At 41.2% G+C, this 18630-nt stretch overlaps 2 protein-coding genes across 3 annotated transcripts; one reads left to right on the forward strand and one right to left on the reverse strand.

Annotated features, from left to right (window-relative positions):
* Positions 1–124: 124 nt before the first annotated feature.
* galnt17 (polypeptide N-acetylgalactosaminyltransferase 17) lies at positions 125–8835 on the reverse strand. Of its 2 annotated transcripts, XM_047036533.1 has the most exons (13): positions 8553–8835; positions 7810–7922; positions 7086–7419; positions 6582–6765; positions 5148–5314; positions 3563–3737; positions 2999–3196; positions 2639–2756; positions 2051–2236; positions 1356–1493; positions 1027–1122; positions 609–770; positions 125–328 (listed from the first exon to the last, which is right to left on the reverse strand). In XM_047036533.1, the coding sequence occupies exons 2-13, from the start codon at positions 7810–7812 to the stop codon at positions 185–187; spliced, it is 1905 nt and encodes a 634-aa protein (XP_046892489.1). In that variant the 5' UTR covers positions 7813–7922; positions 8553–8835; the 3' UTR covers positions 125–184. The 2 variants fall into 2 exon arrangements, with proteins under 2 accessions (XP_046892489.1, XP_046892488.1); XM_047036532.1 differs by having other exon boundaries at positions 7810–8835.
* A 2006-nt stretch (positions 8836–10841) lies between these two features.
* Positions 10842–18548, forward strand: flot2b (flotillin 2b). The gene is made up of 11 exons (XM_047036250.1): positions 10842–11064; positions 11721–11802; positions 13177–13267; positions 13657–13780; positions 13953–14071; positions 14631–14744; positions 14885–15004; positions 15391–15605; positions 15769–15952; positions 16155–16304; positions 16487–18548. The coding sequence occupies exons 1-11, from the start codon at positions 11016–11018 to the stop codon at positions 16523–16525; spliced, it is 1287 nt and encodes a 428-aa protein (XP_046892206.1). The 5' UTR covers positions 10842–11015; the 3' UTR covers positions 16526–18548.
* Positions 18549–18630: the final 82 nt, after the last annotated feature.

An 18630-nucleotide genomic window follows, 5' to 3' on the forward strand; every position in this document is an offset into this window, starting at 1 on the left:
CTCCTGGGTGTTGGTGTGTATGTCTATCATGTATAACAAACACCAAGCCCCCTGTGACCCCAAGATCGCCGATTATTAATTAATTAAATTTTAAAAATGATATTGCAATTATGCAATAATGTTATTTATTGCAAGTTATTTCACTATCTAATGTTTTATTGGTTTCAAATGACGGGTGAGTTAGTCAGGTGTGGCTGTGTTTCACTGTGTTCTTTATGGTCCACTTCTGGCCGGAGCAGGTCTGAAGAACCAGCAGGTACCCAAAGTAGACTTTGGCCTTCACTACCTCCAGACAACGACCAGTAGCTCTGTTCCTGATTGGCTCATTCTTAATAACAGAACAGGAGATCATCGTTAAGGCATTAGTTGTCCCCCAGAGATATTCATGTCGTACACCCAGCTTTGAAACACAGCACTAAGAGATTAACGGAGAACATTGTTCTGTAATTCAATTTATTGTCTCAAGTGTCTTTTTTTAATACAAAGCTAAATGGTGAATAAATCCCAGATAATTTCTTAGATGCTAATCTCTGCAAAGGAAAACAAAATACATGATGATGTGGTTCAAGTCCACAACCATCATGTTCATCACCTCCTTGGAGTCTCACCTGAGTAAAGAGCCAGGTAGTCTGCTTGGAGTCAAAGACGCTTTCACATTTGACGAGTTGAGGGAAACTGCTGACCTTATCATCCATCAGACAGCGTGTCTCCTCTCCTGTGCTGCCCAAGGCACCCAGGTATAACTCACCAGTCTTAGTATAACGCCCCAACTAGCACAGAACAGACAAAAACACACTTAGCTGTGCAATTGTTGACGTGACTATTCATTAATAAGACATTCACAGTAGATGTCGTAATTCCTAAAACAACTCCCACATCATACCACCTTCAACATTCAGATGAGAATTGCAATCTCAAATAATATATTAAAAGTGAAACTATAGTTTTCTTGTTTCTTAAAGAACTTCACTTCAGATACGTTTGTAGATCTATGGCATGTGTTGTGTGCCTGTGGTAGCTACTTACCTGAGGCCCCTGTCCATGACAGGGATGCAGAATGGCGGTGTGATTCTCTTTCTCTCCCTGGTCCAAACACAGATGAGTCACATTGACATTACGAATCTACAAATACAGGTGGGGGGAGGGGAAGTAGGAGAGGGAAAGAGAAACAGAGAGAGAAAAAAGAGGGTAAGAATATTACCTGACTTAACTCTGACCATTACAATTGCTGTCTGGCTAGTTTGTTCTGAAATCGTGCAAATGTGGATCACCTACATGGACCTAGAGATGTAGATTGGCCAATTTACAAACGTGGCACAAACTCCTGAATCAGGTAAATAACATGGCCAACTCACCACACCGTAGTAGAGAGTGTTGTTGTACCTCCTCATCTCTGGGTAGACATTGTCCAGGTACCACTTAAATGGTTTACAATGAAGCCTGTTCCTTAACTCTACCCTCTCTGAAATGTCTCCAATGTCAATCCCATGATTCTAAAAGAAAGTGTACAGGCATTGAGTCTCAACATACAACAGGGCCACAATGTAAGGTAGTTTGACAAGATAATGTACAGGTCATAAAGGCAAAGTTATAACACAATTAAGGAAATTCAGCTAGTTGAGGGTAGGTGTGTATTGACATTCAGATGGTTCATTCAGCCTCATACTATGTGCTTAATATGCGAATCACAATCAATTGATTAGCTATTGCCTAATTATCTTATTATCTTACTATTCATTCAAATTAATTCCTATTTTAACCTATATTGTGTACTGATAACAGTCAAAGATCTATGATGTAGTATCTGCCTGAGCGTACAACAAACATCTGTTGGTTGTATGTTCTCTTTGTTTTCCTTATTCTCTACAAACACTATACTCTGACTTTCATGCCTCAGAGAGACTTTGCTACAACCACTGTGTCTTAACTGGTCATTTTCTTTGTCGAGGTGTATGTTAACTCTCTCTAGAATCAGCTGGTTGTCTAATACTTATATACCCAGAACTTAAACTGATAGTCACACCATTCAAGTGGAAACCCCCACACTCACCTCCATAGGTATGTTCCAGGCCATGTAGACATTGGACTTGAAGTCATCCATCCAGACCTCGGCTACACGTAGGGCATTGCGGCGTGTGTGGAGGGCGAGGTTGGTGACGTAGGGCTTCTTGGTCCTGGCAATGTGAGCCACTCTGGAGCAGGGAAGCACCTCCATGCTGCCTCCACAAAGCCACACCTTGAGGTCCACAAGGGTGAAGAGCAGTAAGACACTGTTTACACACTACAGTGACTCATGCAAGCCCACACACTTAGAAGGGCATTTCAATTATCAATAACAAATGCTTGATAACCCATATCAACCTAATGCACAATGTGTTGCCTAAATAATACACCGTACACCTTCTATCCTCCAATCCTTGGCCAAGCACACAACAGCATTCCGCCTTCCTTTTTATATACATGCATCTATCTTCATTCACCGACCAGTCCCCACACACACACACACACACACACACACTTCCCCTCTGCCCCAGGTCTCCCGACGGTGTTTCATTAGTCAGTTGTGCCACACTGCAAAGTCCACGCTCCATTTAGAACAGAAGGGAGAGGTGGGAGAGAAAATGGGTGACACACAAACCCTGATCCCCAGTTCTATATTCTCCCCTCCGTAGACGTCCATGCCAGAGTCCAGCAGTCCCAGCTCCCCAAAGTACTCCCGGTTGGCCACGAAGGAACAGCCAATCATTGCAGGAGTCCTGGGGGTGGGAGAAAAAATGTTCTGGGTTTGAGATCTCAGGGCTCTGAGAAAGGTGTTTATAATTGCTATTATTGTTTAAGAAGCAGTGTTCTCTTTCTCTTCTACTTTTTTGCATTTTTCTTTTTTTTAAAGAGGATTTGAAAATAGGACAGTTTGCTGGAATCAAAACCCTTCCTTAAGATATAACTTAGAACAAACCGTGTGTGTGTGTGTGTGTGCCTTGCCTCCATGTCTACCAACCTAATTGGAGCAGAGGTGTCCCCATCGTCCCACCACTTCCTGGGTGGGGAGATGTACATGCACCACAGCTCCCAGTTGTAACCGTGGCCAGAGTTCTCATAGCGTTCCAGCTCAAATGTTTCATGCTTGATGTTATCGATGGAGGGCAGAATTATCCTCCTGTGGTCGTCTTTGATTCTGGTCAAAACCGGCTCAACCCTGGCAGAGAGAGACCGACAGATGGTATGGGGTTTCTCTTATGATCTCTCTCTAAGAAGTTGGACTTATTTTTGAACAGACTCAGGGGGTTATTCCATTGAGAGAATCGCTCGAGAGTCTGCTGTTTATTTGTGGGGCCAAGTCAACTCTGGTCTGTAACATGTGAAGAGTGTTAACTTTCTTATAGAATGCTGCAGTTTAGACCTACAGTACACTACTTTATACAGTAAAGAGCATTTCAGTTCTAAACAAGCACCTACAATTTGTTCCTTATTTCCTGAATGAACTCCCTCCAAACTATTTATTAAAACGTACCTATATAGTACATGAAGACAACGTGTGTCTCAAAGGCAGCAGTAGACTCACCAGGTGGGTGTAAACTCAACGTGAGCATCAAAAAACCCAGCCACCTCGCCACTGGCAACCTTCCAGCCCTCGATACGTGCACGGATAAGCCCCTCCCTTCTCTGGTTCCTCACAATTTTCACGAGGCCTGGGTAACGCTTGTTCACGTAGTCTTCCAGTGGGCCTTTCAGTTGTTCTGTGATGACACATGATGGGCACGCACACATATACACATATAAATCCAAGGACATCTCCATTTGAGCCAATAGAAACACAAATGCACACACACAGGAAGAGATTACATTTTTTACTGGCCGAGAGAGATTCTGTGCTTGCTAACAGTCTCAATGCAACACCAGAGGGAGTGTAGGGCTTACTGAAGTGATCAGCCTCTCTGACACACTGTTAGCATCCCTCTTCCTTTTACTCATTTCCCACACACACTCTCCCTTTCCTTCCTCCTCTTCTTCTGTCTTTCATACCCACTTCCCCTGGTCCCATGACACAATGTCTCTCGTACATGTACCCCCTGGTCCCATGGCACAATGCGTGACTGTGGGAACAGACAAGAGATATGTGGACATTAGAGTATGTGTTATTTGCTTGCATGCCGCTCCCTCTTCGCCACTGTAATCTCTTCCCTTTCCCCCTCGTTGATAGATGGTTGGCCCTGCGCCATCCAACCGTGCCAAGAGCAGAGGGGGAATTGAACTGTCTCCACCACCTTTTTCTTGTTCCACCTCTTCATCCTTCTTTCTTTTTTTCAGTCTCTCTTTTCTCTCTCCCCCAACCCTACCGCAATCCAGCCCTGTCTCTGTTTTGTCCTCCCTCCCTCCGATTTCTCTAACCATCCATTCTCGCCTCCTTAATTTCCTCTGTCTCTTCCTTTTTTTCTCTAGGTCTCTCTCTCTTGCTCTCTCTCTCTCTCTCCCTCTGTCTCTTTCCCCTTCCATCTCGTCTATGCCTATTACTCTCTTCACCCATGGCCTGTCCTCTTTTGCCTTTTGCTGTCCCTCATTTACTTTCCATCCCTCCCTCTCTCCATCCCTCTATCTCTCCCACTCCTCCCTCTCCCTCTTCTGATTTGTTCCCTCCTCATACCCTAGACAAAACAGACCCAATAAATAAAACACAGAGATCCCCCTTGACACTTTATTGTGGTGTTCCGCCTTCAACTGTCTCAGAGCCGACCCAATCCGTCACCGTCACCAGGACAAACACAGAGCGCCAATAACACCAAGATGGATTTTGTCAAGGAGACGTTGACTCCAGCTGGCTACCCGTCAAACTGTCACCACGTCACTATAGCTCAGTTGTGGCCGATGCTATGTTTGTGCCCTCTGTTACAGCTGCATGGGCAAATACTTTTTTTGCTGATATTGTTGAGATAGAAAACCAATGTGATGAGGCTAAAAACTGAGTAAACCAACATGCGTGCAAGATGTTAAAAAAGCATATCTGCTGTGTCTGTCAATACATTGATCTTTGTGAGAGACAGGAGGCCTCAAAATGAATGCATATGCTTTAGTTTACTGTCTTGGGGAATGCATATTAATTAAAAGATATACATTTGTGTGTGTGTGTGTATAGATTTGTTTTTACTCACCATCATCACTGTTGTCGTCGACAAGGATGATCTCCTTAAGCAGGTGGGCTGGTGTGTGATTGACCGCTGAGTGGACAGAGCGCAGGATCACTGACAGGGCCTCATTGACGAAGATGAAAACGAGGGAGATTGTGGGGAGGTCCCTTGGGTAGACTGCCCTTTTACACCTATGTCACACACGTGTACACATTCAATTGTCTATCAAATAGCAATTATGGACACCATGGAAAACCTGAGACACTTGAGGCTGACATTACAGTTCTGGGCACTTCAAATTAAGGCTACATTAATTAGCATGTAACTACATAGCAATACCTCGAGTAACAATAGTGTACTTACATACGAACTGTTATGTAGTTGGACATCTTTACAGTTAGTGGTACAAGTTATTCTACAAATTAAACTCTTCTATAGGGGAGGTTGGGTTTTCCAGTGTGGATGTTAACATTGATCTTGTTTTGGTGACACAACCTTTAACTACCCCTTTACAAACAACCCCCGCCCCCCTTACTGTACTTACACTTTAGTAATACTATTTTCCTATGACACTTATGTCATACAATTTAATTGCATCGTAATTATTACATAGCGACTAATGTTTCAGTATAGGTAATGCTTTCTAGTTACATAGCAGTTAATGTTACCTTAATGTAAAGTGTTACCAAGTTCTATGATATTAAATAAAAAGTCCTAAGATTACATTACATCAATTAAAAATGATTCCAAATCAGCTGTGCCTAACTTTATGTTGCCAGGTTGTTCTATTCCTCTACAGATGGTGTTTCTCTACAGATGGTGTTTCACTGAGTGGCTGGCAATATGTTCATAGAATTTGAATGCAATCATTCGCTTTTTCTTGTTCAACATAATTATTGCCCAATCACAGTGCGGAAAGTTGCAAGAGATAAACAGTCTATTTTTACTGTAGCCTTTGTTGTTAGAGTAAGAGTTAATGACAAGAAAGGATGAGGAAGTTGTGTCCTGGCAGTTTACACAGGTTCCCTTCCCTGTTTCCTTGCCTTTCATCTCTTCTATACTTAGTTGCCAGACAGTCAACTGGCAGTACAAGATCAGATTGGGCTAAGAAGACCATCCGAAGAGACACATTAGTTAAGTTCTGTTTCAGAACTCTCAACTTTCTTGCTTAAAGCTTCATTTGCTGCAGGGCATCTAGATACTGTACATAACCCAGAGGAAAAGCAGCTTTCTCAGAGCTGGAAGACAACGCTGTGTCATGCCTTGTTTTGAAATATACCTTAGAAGGACAAATAAGTGTGTGGGTTTATGTTCCCTGAGGGGAGCTTAAGGATAACTGTTAATGTAGACATTGACATATAGGAGTGGATGGGCTGTGAGGACAGACAGTACTCATTGTTTGTCAGATCTTGTCAGATCTGTGTCAGAACACATGCAGTCCTCTGAGCCAGCACTCACTTGTTGGGGCGGTAGTCAGGAATGCTCCTGTCCAGGGAGATTTTATCACTCAGGTAGGCGTTGTAGCCATACTTTTCTCTCATGACTTTGGCATTGCTCTGCTCCTCTGGCGACAGGGTGGCAGGTAGGCCTGCCTTCCCTCGCCCCCCAAATCCCTCGGTGAGGCCTAGTGACTTAGACAGACCTGTGAAACATGGTCCAGTACAACATCCATGTTATTATTTGTGTGCCATTTATCATCCCTTGATATTGATGAAAAGAAATCTAGAATAGTCAGACAACCCATGCAATATGGACATATGGACATTCCACTATAGAAAGAAACTAAAAATGAATAGAAACTAACAATACATAGAATGGTTCATCTGATACCACACATCTAGCTTAACAAAACAGATTAACTAAACATCAAGTATTGCTTTAAATTATTAAAGGCAATGCCCTGATTGGACAGAAAGCATCTGACAGGAGTGTTAAAGCTTTAAAGTGTAAATATAGCCATGCCATTAAGCTGTCTGTAGACCACATCCTCCAATGACCCCAGTCTCTTCAGCAGCACCTCATGGGTGATGAAGCCTTGAGCTGTGCTGTTGGTTCGTGACTGCCTCTTCCCATCACCTAACACGTCCTGACCGGTGCCTTTGACACTGCTTGTGTTGCACCTGGCCCAAAAGGCCATGAACCCTGCGACCACAATCACGTTGAGCACCAAGAACACTCTCCATCTTCTGAACACAGAAGCCATTAAAGTCGCCAGCGCCCGGGATCCAAGGAGCACAATCCTTGAAGAGATGTTGCAGGAGTCCCCGTATTTATATATATTTCGATGCGTAATAAGCTGAAAGATAGAGTAATGTGCGTTATTTACTTTCATGTTAAATGGCTTTGTTCTGGCAGACCATCAATGACCAAACAATCTTTCATCATCTACTCTCCTCCTTCTGCTATCCGGGTACCTTGTGGGGATCTGCTAAGCGCCGAGACATCCAACTGAGACCCAGAGACTCACACACAACTGTCTTGAACTTCCTTCATTCATGTTATTCCTTCTAAACTATACTAAAATATTCAGTCATTGGTGTGGCCTTTGGACTGATGATTTTGGATTGTAAAGTATTTTAATGAAACATTCCCAGTGATTGACCATAAAAAAGTAACACACAAATGCAATTAAAACAACTTTTAAATCAGTCATCTTCAGTCATTGTAGTCATATTGAGGTACTCACCATGTCGCATTGGAGGGGTTGTTAGGTTGCGTCCCCTTTCTGGGAAATTTGGGGAGGGTTTTCATGCGTGTCTCCGGCTCGTGTCTTGTTATAAGATCATCAGTACAAATAGCCTGCCGAATATTGGTCTGATTTAATTTGGTGAGCCAATGTTTGATATTTAAAGAATCGGAAGGTAATGTCGTCTTCTTTTCGCTTGTGGCAGGGAGTCTGCTATTTGGTGTCATTTACATGGCTAGTGAGCGCGTCTAGCGCATTACTTGTCATTGGCCATGTGGAAACCCCTGAAAAGGATTCCTTTTTAACCGAGGAAATATAAGCTACCTGTAAGAGATCCCGTTTGAAAAGAGGATGAAGGACAGCAAGAAGCTGATGGAGTTTGATTCAGTGCTGTTTGGGCACTGGTTGGGCACCGGTGGGCATATCAATGGGGCTCTGCAGAGCACCTTGACTATATAATTAGTGGGCCTCGGAAACCCTGTGAGGACTGTATTTATGCATTTATTGAAAAATATTATTGTATTTTTCTTTCACGTTGTCTGCCTCACACATGCGCAAAATAACAGTCTCTACCGCACCATACTGGGAAAAAGGTTGTGACAGTTATAACCCGCATTGTTCCATGCATTTCCTTTCTACCCCTACTGGTAGTAAGGGTTTATTACACAAGCACTGCGCCGATGTCCGCAGATCTTGAAAATCAAATAGAAAACAAATTATCACATCGAGCGCATTTCCCATACCTGAGCAGTTGCCGTGCCGTATCACGCATGATCAATGGTTGTTAGATTGTTTAACGTTTGCATTGCATAAGATTGCACCAGAGCCGGTTTTAAAAAATAATCCACAGACGCAACCTATCCATCCTTACACAGCACAGCATAGGCTGGCATGCGAATTAAATCATGAGAGCGCGTTGTTTTAGGTTACTCCTTTCAGAATCAGAGAAACGCGCTGATAACACCTCTGATATTCCCGCGGTTTGCTTGTTCATTGTGTGCCACTATTTCTTTTAACTCTCCTTATGTGCCAGATAACGCTGAACAATGGGATGTGGAAAAACACGGACTGGAGTTTCTGTTACAGACCACACAAACAAACAGACAAAGGTTCACTAAAAAGTTAATTAAAACATTGCATTCAATCCTTATTAGACATTACTTTTGTTGTCCATATTGTCAATAGCCTATAGTATAAAGCGAGTAATCGGATTTATGCAAATCTTCTCATTTAAAATGCAATAGAACTTGTGGCCTTTTCCCCTTCATGCCTCAGACATTAGAGCTCTGAATTGGTAGGTCCAGTTGTAATTACAAAGTAATGAATTCACGCTACAACAAGTTGCTTGAATTTTGTATTGAAAACATAGTTATACTATGGCTAAAAAACCTGCCGCTAAATACTATGCAGCCTGATCCAAAAATAAGAAATCCACATCCATATCTTACCAAATGCTTGATTATTTAATGTCATGATGATATGTCTATCAGTCCCAGGAGAGTCTATCTTTTTACGCAAGGAAGTCAACATCTTGAATCTAAGAGATTAGTATTCTGAATCAGTTGGGATAAAAATGAGAATCCCTGAGCTTTTGGTAAATCAAAAGTAAACTTTTCTTATTGTTTATGAATTACCAGTATTCACTGAGTGGATAATTCCCAGACCCAAAACTTTTTTGCATTTACCGTCAATAGGCTACTGGTGGATGGGTGGCGATGCATGTTCAACATTGATCTCATGAGAACACACAACTGGAATCCTTTGTGAGGTGTTATGCTCTGAGTTCTTGTAAAATGCGCACTCATAGTTGTGACACACGCACATGGTACCTACTATAGCCCCCATGAAAACAAAATAATTGAGCCCCCTCTGCGCAGTTGTTGGCACCACATCTCCAGGACCTAACTGTCCCATCCAAAGCTTTACATAACTCAAATTAAATAATATAATATCATTATATATTCATTTTTGCCTATTTTCGGGGGCCCCTGTCAGTCAGCTCGACCACTAACCAGCTACCACCTAAAAGTTGCGCGGGTGGACTGTAATTAATCTCGGCTACACTTCCCTCTCATTCAACCTGTCCTAGTTACTGCAATGTGTCAAGGAAGGCCTAATGAGAGAGCCAGTTCACTCTAAGGAAAACACATTTGCACTGTTAAATCGAATGTAAAAATGTATGTAGCTACTAGTTGCACCATCAGCAATATTGCATCATTATACTTCACTTGTCTTAGGTTAGCATAGATTTATATAATAAGGTTAGAGGTTATTTCAGCTACTGGTTGTGTGAAGGGTATGCAACGGACGTGGTTTAGCGAGCTCCGTCAGGCCGCTCCGACTAGGAGTCGAACTCACCACCTCTGACTTTCAAAGCGCCATCACTACCAGCTACGCCAAAGAAAAACTAGCCATTGTTCGACGCGGGTGGTTTACTACTTACCTGATCAGTAAATTCCACCGATTCGCACCGGTTATAGTTGCACTATTAGAAATATTGCACAATTGTACTTCAATTGTCTTAGATTAGTATAGGTTTATAAGGTTATGGTTATTATGTGTATCATGTGTAGGCTATTTAGAGGTTTGGTGTGCTGTATTGAATATTGTATATTATTTGTATATTAGGAGGTTTACTATATTTTAGCTCATGCAGCTATGTTTTGTGTACTTATGTTATGCCAAGTTGCTTTGCGTTGTCTTGTCCTAAGAATTTCAGTGCCCAGTCTGACCCTGTGTTGTGCTGTGCATCTGACAATAAAATAGGCCTACTTGAACTTGAAACTGCTAGGTAGATTTTCTTGTTAGGCCCATGACGACACTTTGTTAGTAGGCTAGGCAAATGGAAATAAAATATGTGAATTTTCTTATTAGTATTCTTATTATTGCGCTTGCTTGTAGTAGGCTACCTGAATGTTGAAGTGGCCCTCCTAAGAGACGACAGTACCAGCAGTGGCCCCAAAACAAATTGAGTTTGAGACCCCTGTTGCTATTAGTGACAAACGTTACGTCATTGTCTGGTTGTAGGGCGGGGACTTCGACGGTCTTGTGCGGAAGCAGGAGGTCGCTAGACTAGCCAAAAACAAATACGCCTTGTAGAGCTATCTCTTTTCCAGTTTTTGCGATAGAATTACCTAATTTATAGACACAGTCTACACGACACAACATTTCTCTTGTAAATTCGTGTGGAAATATCTCAGAAGAAGATGGGTGCCTGTCTTACAGTCGGACCAAATGAAGCTCTTGTTGTTTCTGGTAGGTATTCCCCTTAGTGTAGAGCTAGTTAGCCTATGCTTCAATTGTAACATATGGTCTGGATACGCCCTTATACATAACACGTAACTAGCTGGCACAGACAATTTCACAGTATGGTAGCCACAACTATGTGTATCTGTAGATAGCAATTCTTAATAGGCCAGTACAGTGCTCTTCACGAGTCCCATTCACTAGCTAAGTGTGTATTTTCTTGTGTAAGTTAAAATTGGCCTCCATGTTGCTACTAGTTACTAGTTAGCTAGCAAACCAATTGGTTAGGGCTGTATGCTTGTGATTGTAACAAGCCAACAAACAAATACAAGCTGAACCCCTTGCACACAAGTATGTTGTTCATTAAATCAAAGGTTAAGCCCAATGGCTGTTTAAAGTAAGTACGGCCATGTAGTGAGTGGTGTTGCCTAGGATAGGCGGGTTGAATGTAGCTACTGAGTACAGTTGGCTCGCTTGGTAACTTCCAAGCATTGAACATTGGGGGTCTTGAGCGTGGTCAACACGATCAAGCAAATAATTCATGTAACTCCTTTTTTATGCAAGACAGTTAATGTAATGCATTATTAGGCTACTACCACAGTTCAAGAAATGTTATTAGTTGTCTGTTTTGGTGACACTCATGTTGTGTATGCTTCTCTCCTCAGGTGGATGTTGTGGTTCAGATAACAAAACCTACATGGTAGGGGGCTGGGCCTGGGCATGGTGCCTGGTCTCTAACACTCAAAGGTGAGGCTGTCGTTGATGGACTATAATCTTTGTTATTTTTTTTTATAGCAATTTAATGTTTAGTTTTTTTCCTCATTCAAATATTCCATTATGGCAAGCCCACACACATCATTTCGGTCTGAGGTTTGTTGCTATGCATAATAGATCAAGCTCAGCTCTTGAAACAATATTAGTCATGGTAATATATAATGCAGGATATTAGTGAAGTGCATTTTCCTACAGGTTTATGATGGAAACATTGCAAAGGTCAAATGTCCCACATTGTACACAACCATTCTGAGCAGCTGAGATAGGGTGCTGGCTTCCACTGGCTCGTTAACAATGTGTCATAAGATACTATCAAGGTCCATTCTATAAAGTTTGGTTTGGTCTTTTTGAAGTTATTGTATGCACCATTTCTCAACAGTTGATGATGCACGCAAAGCATGTTTTGAACAGTAGTATTAGGCTAACAGAGGGACAGTTTGGAAGCTTTCCATGGCAGGCCTGTTTGCATAGTTAAAAATGCTGTAAAGTGGAATTGAAAATTAGTTTTAAGTTCACACCACAGAAGAATGTGTTGTTAACTACCCATCCAAATTTCACTCTGCTTGAGACTGGGGGTGGCATGACGCCTGAAGGAGCTGAAGCTCCGCCCCCTCAAATTTATTGAATTTAGCAACAACAGCAACACTACCTAAATCAATTGCAGATATCAGAACAGACCTACCTGCAGTGTCTGAGTGTTTTATGTGTTAATTACTTTGTCTTTGCATCTTACCAGCTGCTTAACAGAATGCAACCATCTGTGATCTGACGTAGATAGGTCACTGTGACGTAGCTAGGTTGGGTTTTTGCTCCGCCTATACAAAACCTGAGATGAAAACGGGAGAGAAACTGTTCAACGGTCTAACTCCACATTTCAGTGTGACAACGTTTTTGCGCTTTGAAGATACTTTCAGGAACTCATTTCATACGTATATAATGTACTGAGAAGCAAATCATGGAATTTGCTTTACAGCATCTTTTAAGTACTCACAAGCCTAAATTATCAGTGGTGTTGACATAACATAAATCCTTAAGATTCCAGGGGGGTATTCCAGAAAGCAGGTTATGCGACATACACGGGTATGTTAACTCCTCATACGACAGCCATCGTTGTAGCAACATTGCCTGTAAGTTGCTGCAACATTGTGTGTCAGCTGGAGAGTTAACTTACCCGGTTATGTCGCATAACCAGCTTTCTGGAATACCCCCCAGAACAGATGTGTAGGTGTGCTCTAAGAAGAAAACAAGCTCTAATCCTGACCTTTTCACAAAATTCCTCTCAGGTCGGTCTCAGTTGTTTTGCAATAAAGACCTGCCTCTCATTGATTTAACCCCCTTCCCATTCAGGATAACTTTGGAGATTATGACTCTCCAACCAAAGTGTGAGGATGTTGAAACTGCTGAGGGGGTTGCCATCACAGTGACTGGAGTGGCACAGGTATAACTCGTTAATTATGTTGGTAAATAAGGGGGTACTCTGGGGATGGGTATTGCTCAATGGTAGAGCATTTGATTGCAGATCCAGAAGTCCCAGGTGAAATTCCACCTTTAAACAATACGTTGGATAAAAGAATCATCTAGAAAAACATTATAAGATAATGTTTGGAGAAATAAGTAATTTCACTGTCATCATTTATTTTCTGTTGCAGTCAATGTTATGATCTGCTGTTGTTGCAGTTCTAATGCCAATCAGCTCATTTAGTCTCAGTAGTCTTAAGTGTTCATTTTATTCAAATTACTCACGTCTACATACATTAGAAGGGCAGTGATGTTTTGCACAAGCAGGGCACAGTTAGTCTTTAACTTCCTGCTCAATTTCCTCCCCAGGTCAAAGTCATGACTGACCATGACTTGCTTGCAGTTGCCTGTGAGCAGTTTTTGGGTAAATCCGTCTCAGAAATCAAGGCAGTGGTTTTGCAAACATTGGAGGGACATTTGCGATCAATTCTTGGTAAGAGATGTTGTGTGTCTGTCTGCTTTCAGCAAGTTGTGATCTGATATAGTGACACTTTACTGAAAGTCATACAGTCAAAATGACCCAAGTATAAAATATTGAAAGTAACCTTTGGAAACACATGAAACATGCAGGGTATAGAGGCTTTGACTCAGTTTGTCTCATGCAGGCACACTGACAGTGGAGCAGATCTACCAGGACAGAGACCAGTTTGCCCAACTGGTACGGGAGGTGGCAGCGCCTGATGTGGGCAGGATGGGCATAGAGATCCTCAGCTTCACCATCAAGGTGAGTCGGATACATCTTGCCAAGTCAAATAAAGTTAAACATCAGAGCTCTTGGCTCACTTGTGCACACTACATTGTGGGTCTGAATCCCACTCAGCACAAGGCGGTATAGTTCCATTCTGCAAAGCTGCACAGTACACACATTGTTTTGAAGTTCAAGTACCACACCCGCTAGACATTCAATTAGTAAAATGAAACGGTATGTGTAGAAATTAGTATTAGTTCCATATTGCATGCAACATATGGGTTACAGTAAAAACATGTAAATAAATGTGTGCCATGCATACAGGACACTAGTTCTCTCTGTAAGATATATAATATTTATGATACATCACACATGCCTGCATGTTTGTTACTTCAGCATATTTGTAGTAATGCTGTGCACTGTCAACTTAACTTAAGAGTTAATGAGATCATGCTTGTCCCATCAGTTCTTAATCTACACGTGTGATAATCAATAGGATGTTATCACTTTTGAATGGGAAAGACTTCTTGATGTTTCAGTAATCAGTGCCCCAGAGTTGATTGAAAAGGCTTTGTTTGTGATGTATGCTTTGCAGGATGTGTATGATAAACTGGACTACCTTAGCTCTCTGGGAAAGACACAGACTGCCTCTGTCCAAAGGGATGCAGACATCGGTGTGGCTGAGGCAGAAAGGGATGCTGGGATACGGGTTAGTCTGTTTGCATTTTCAATCTTTTGGTCATCCTCATTTTGTTGTGTCATTCTTGATTTGTGTTGTTTTTACCCTGTAACTTGTATTGATGCTCTTCATCTGTTCATTATGGGGTTTCTTCCTCCCTGGATATCCAGGAAGCTGAGTGCAAGAAGGAAATGATGGATATCAAGTTCCAGGCAGACACTAAAATGGCAGACTCAAAACGAGAACTGGAACTGCAAAAGGCTTCTTTCAATCAAGAAGTCAACACTAAGGTTTGCATCTCCAACACACAGCAGCCCAACATCCATTAAATTAATTAAACTTCCTTGACTGTTCGAACTTAAGTGTTTCTTTCTGGCTGGTATTCTTGCCTTAATAGCACCAACACAGATAGTAAAGTTGATACATATGCCTGCATCTGCGGTTTGATTCAATTGAAGACAAGTTAGCTGTCTTTGACTTCTAATGTAATAGTTCAGAATAATACCTGTCGTAAATGGGAAATATCAGTTCATTTAGGGCAATTCATGGAAGATACTAATTTGTTAGGTCGGTATCCTTCCCACTGTGGACCATATCCATATCACTTTGACATTGACCCCATCGCCCAACAGAGACAATCAGCTCTCTCTGTGTTCTCTTTCTCTCTGGGGGACAGAAAGCAGAGGCCCAGCTGGCCTACGAACTACAGGCAGCCAAGGAGCAGCAGAAGATCCGTTTGGAAGAGATTGAGATCGAAGTGGTCCAGAGAAAGAAGCTGATCGTCATTGAAGAGAAGGAGATCCAACGTACGGAGAAGGAGCTTATCGCCATGGTGAAGAGGCCCGCCGAGGCTGAAGCCTACAAGATGCAGCAACTGGCCGAGGGACAGAAGTGAGTGATTAGTCCCATGCACCTCCACTTATGTCAGAAGTCTTCTTTTGTTGTTCCATTGTTCCAATGCTCCATTGGAATCCATTTAAGACAGTCCAATGGGTTATTCAAGAGATAATGGCAATTTTATTTTTCTCCTTAATCATTATCTTATCCATTTCAGAGTAAAGAGGGTGCTGACAGCCCAAGCAGAGGCAGAGAAGATCAGGAAGATAGGTGAGGCTGAGGCTCTCTCCATAGAGGCAGTGGGGAAGGCAGAGGCTGAGAAGATGAGGCTGAAGGCTGAGGCCTACCTGCAGTACGGAGAAGCAGCCAAGATTGCCCTGGTCCTGGAGGCCCTGCCCAAGGTAAAATACCTATTATCATGATTATGAGACTGAACCAAGTACAGAAATCTTTCATGGCAGGTCCATTGTTAGATTTACAGCATTCTTTGTGGCAGTAAGTCAGAGGTCATCCACATCATGTGGCAAGATGAACAAGGTGTGTATGCAATGCCATACACACGTTGCATGTAATTTTAATCTTGGCCTTACTACATTCACACAGATTGCTGGCAAGGTGGCAGCCCCGTTGTCCAGGACTAATGAAATTGTCATCCTGAGTGGGGAGGGAAACCGTGTGACTGGGGAAGTGAATCGCCTCCTGGCTGAACTTCCTGTGTCTGTTAACGCCCTGACTGGAGTTGACCTAACAAAGGTAAGAATGTTTGGAGTCCCCAAAGCAGTTCCCAGACAGATTTATGGTCTCATAACTAAGAAAAACTGGTCTAACAAGCCTCATCATTTCACAGGATTTTTGTTACTCTGCTAATTTGTTGATGTTGAACGTTCACCTGTTATCCATTGGCATGAATACAACTTTCTCTTCCTATTCAACAGATTCCTTTACTGCAGAAGATGACTGGTGCTCAAGCCTAAAAACAATCCACCTTACTCAAAGAAGTTTTATGCACTCTCATTGACTGCCTTCAGTACACTTGAAATTATTTTTGTTCTTTTATATGTTCATGAAGAAGTGGATATTTTGAAACCTCTGGTGCCTTAATTTCTACAGGACCAGAATATCTGCATGTATTGCTGCTCCTTTATATATATATATATATATATATATATATATCTTTGAGTTCAATCATTTTTTTGATAAAACATGGAAGCCACTAAAAAACATGTAATTACATGGATATCTATTTGTACCTCTTCATAAGCATGGTAATATTTTTTGTTTATGTATACCTCATCTCCAGTTTCTAATATAGTTGCCATCTTAGCCATCTGTCTCATTCTCATGGCATCTATTTTGGGGTTTATGGCAATTCTCACTCACTGTACATATCTACATTTACATTTAGTCATTTGGCAGACGCTCTTATCCAGAGCGACTTACAGTAAGTACAGAGACATTCCCCCAAGGCAAGTAGGGTGAAGTGCCTTGCCCACAACATCATGTGGCGCGGCGGGGAATTGATCCGGCAAATTTCTGATTACTAGCCCGACTCCCTCACCGCTCAGCCATCTGACTCCCTGTTAAATGTAATTTGATTACATTTTTGTCTTAGGGTTAGAATTAATCATTTTAAACAACATTGTCGAACATGACACACTTTTGGGAAAAGTTCACTTATCTGTACTAGAGTGGATAATTTGTCTCCATGTAATTGATTTCCAGACTTGATTATTAATATTACCAATACTATGAATTTGAGTTACAAGAGCGAGTTAATCTCATTATATTTCTGCTTTCTGGAGTAGCAGTATGTTGTTCTGGGGAGTTGTTGAAAGGCTTCGGTTCAGTTTAACTCATGGCCAAGATTCCCAGAAGAGTAAGGACAACATTTTTGGGAGATGATGTTGGTCAAGAATGGATGACGTGCTCCAAAAGCATCTTTCGATGAGAAATTCATGAATTGTCCATCAAACTATTGCCTAACAGTCCTCAATTTTACTGTTAGGAAGTTGAGATTGTTTTAGAAAATGATGAGCCTGGCAGAAATCACTATGTTGATTCTGTCTTTGTAACATTGTTTGGTTTGATATTATGTGACACGGTTATAATAGTCTTTTATTTTTTATTTTTTTTACAATTTATATAGTAATATTTTAAAATCATTTACGCCATGTTTGACATTCCTTTTAGGTCTGTCTGTAAATTACTGTTTGTTTGTACTCTTTTCTAAATATACTTTTTACTCTCATATCTTACACTTGTAAGATACTTCTGACAAGGCTGTGAGAGATGTGGTTTATGTTATTTTAAAGGAAATACCACAGTAAAATATGTATGCTGTTACATTATTACCTGCATTGATTTATTTTGAATTCTTTTGAACATACAGTTGTATATGGTTTTTGAAGGATTAACCAGGGAGTAGTGTATAAAAAGCCAAAATCAGTAGCAGGTTTATTATGTTTTGTCTTTGTATGCTGTCATCACCAATTTAACATCTTATTAAAATGTTAAATAATAGAAATTTGCTAAACTACAGAGAACTCTTGACATCTGGAATTTATTTTATGAATGGAAAATATGTAAAAGACTGTTAAATCATGCAATTGAATTTAGCTACTACTAAACTGATCATTCAATGTCTAAACATGATTTGTTGCCGCTACTTAAACCAATACCGTGATTTTTTCCCCCGTGTGCCTGGACTCTTTGATTTAAAGTAATAGCATTTTTTGCAATCAAGAACAAATTATTCGTTGTTTTTTAAAGGATAGTATCTGTTGATACCCCTAAAATGTTAGTGTGTGAAAATGACCATTTACCTGTTAAGTGTAAAATATTACATAACTTACTTTATTATAGTCATTTGGGTCATTGTGAGCATTCGAAGACTGATCCTGCATGTTTGTGCATGTTATTCATGTGTACTTAATTTCATATTACATATGACTATATATATCAGTCTTTTGTCTGTTATTTTAATAAAATTGGAGCAAAGACTTCTTGTGTTTTTTTCAACAATGGGTTGAAAGGCAAAAGCCAAGTCTGGCATCCCCGCATGCTTTTTCCTAAATCAACT

This window comes from Hypomesus transpacificus, chromosome 15 (assembly GCF_021917145.1).
Source record: "Hypomesus transpacificus isolate Combined female chromosome 15, fHypTra1, whole genome shotgun sequence".
Lineage (NCBI taxonomy): Eukaryota > Metazoa > Chordata > Actinopteri > Osmeriformes > Osmeridae > Hypomesus > Hypomesus transpacificus.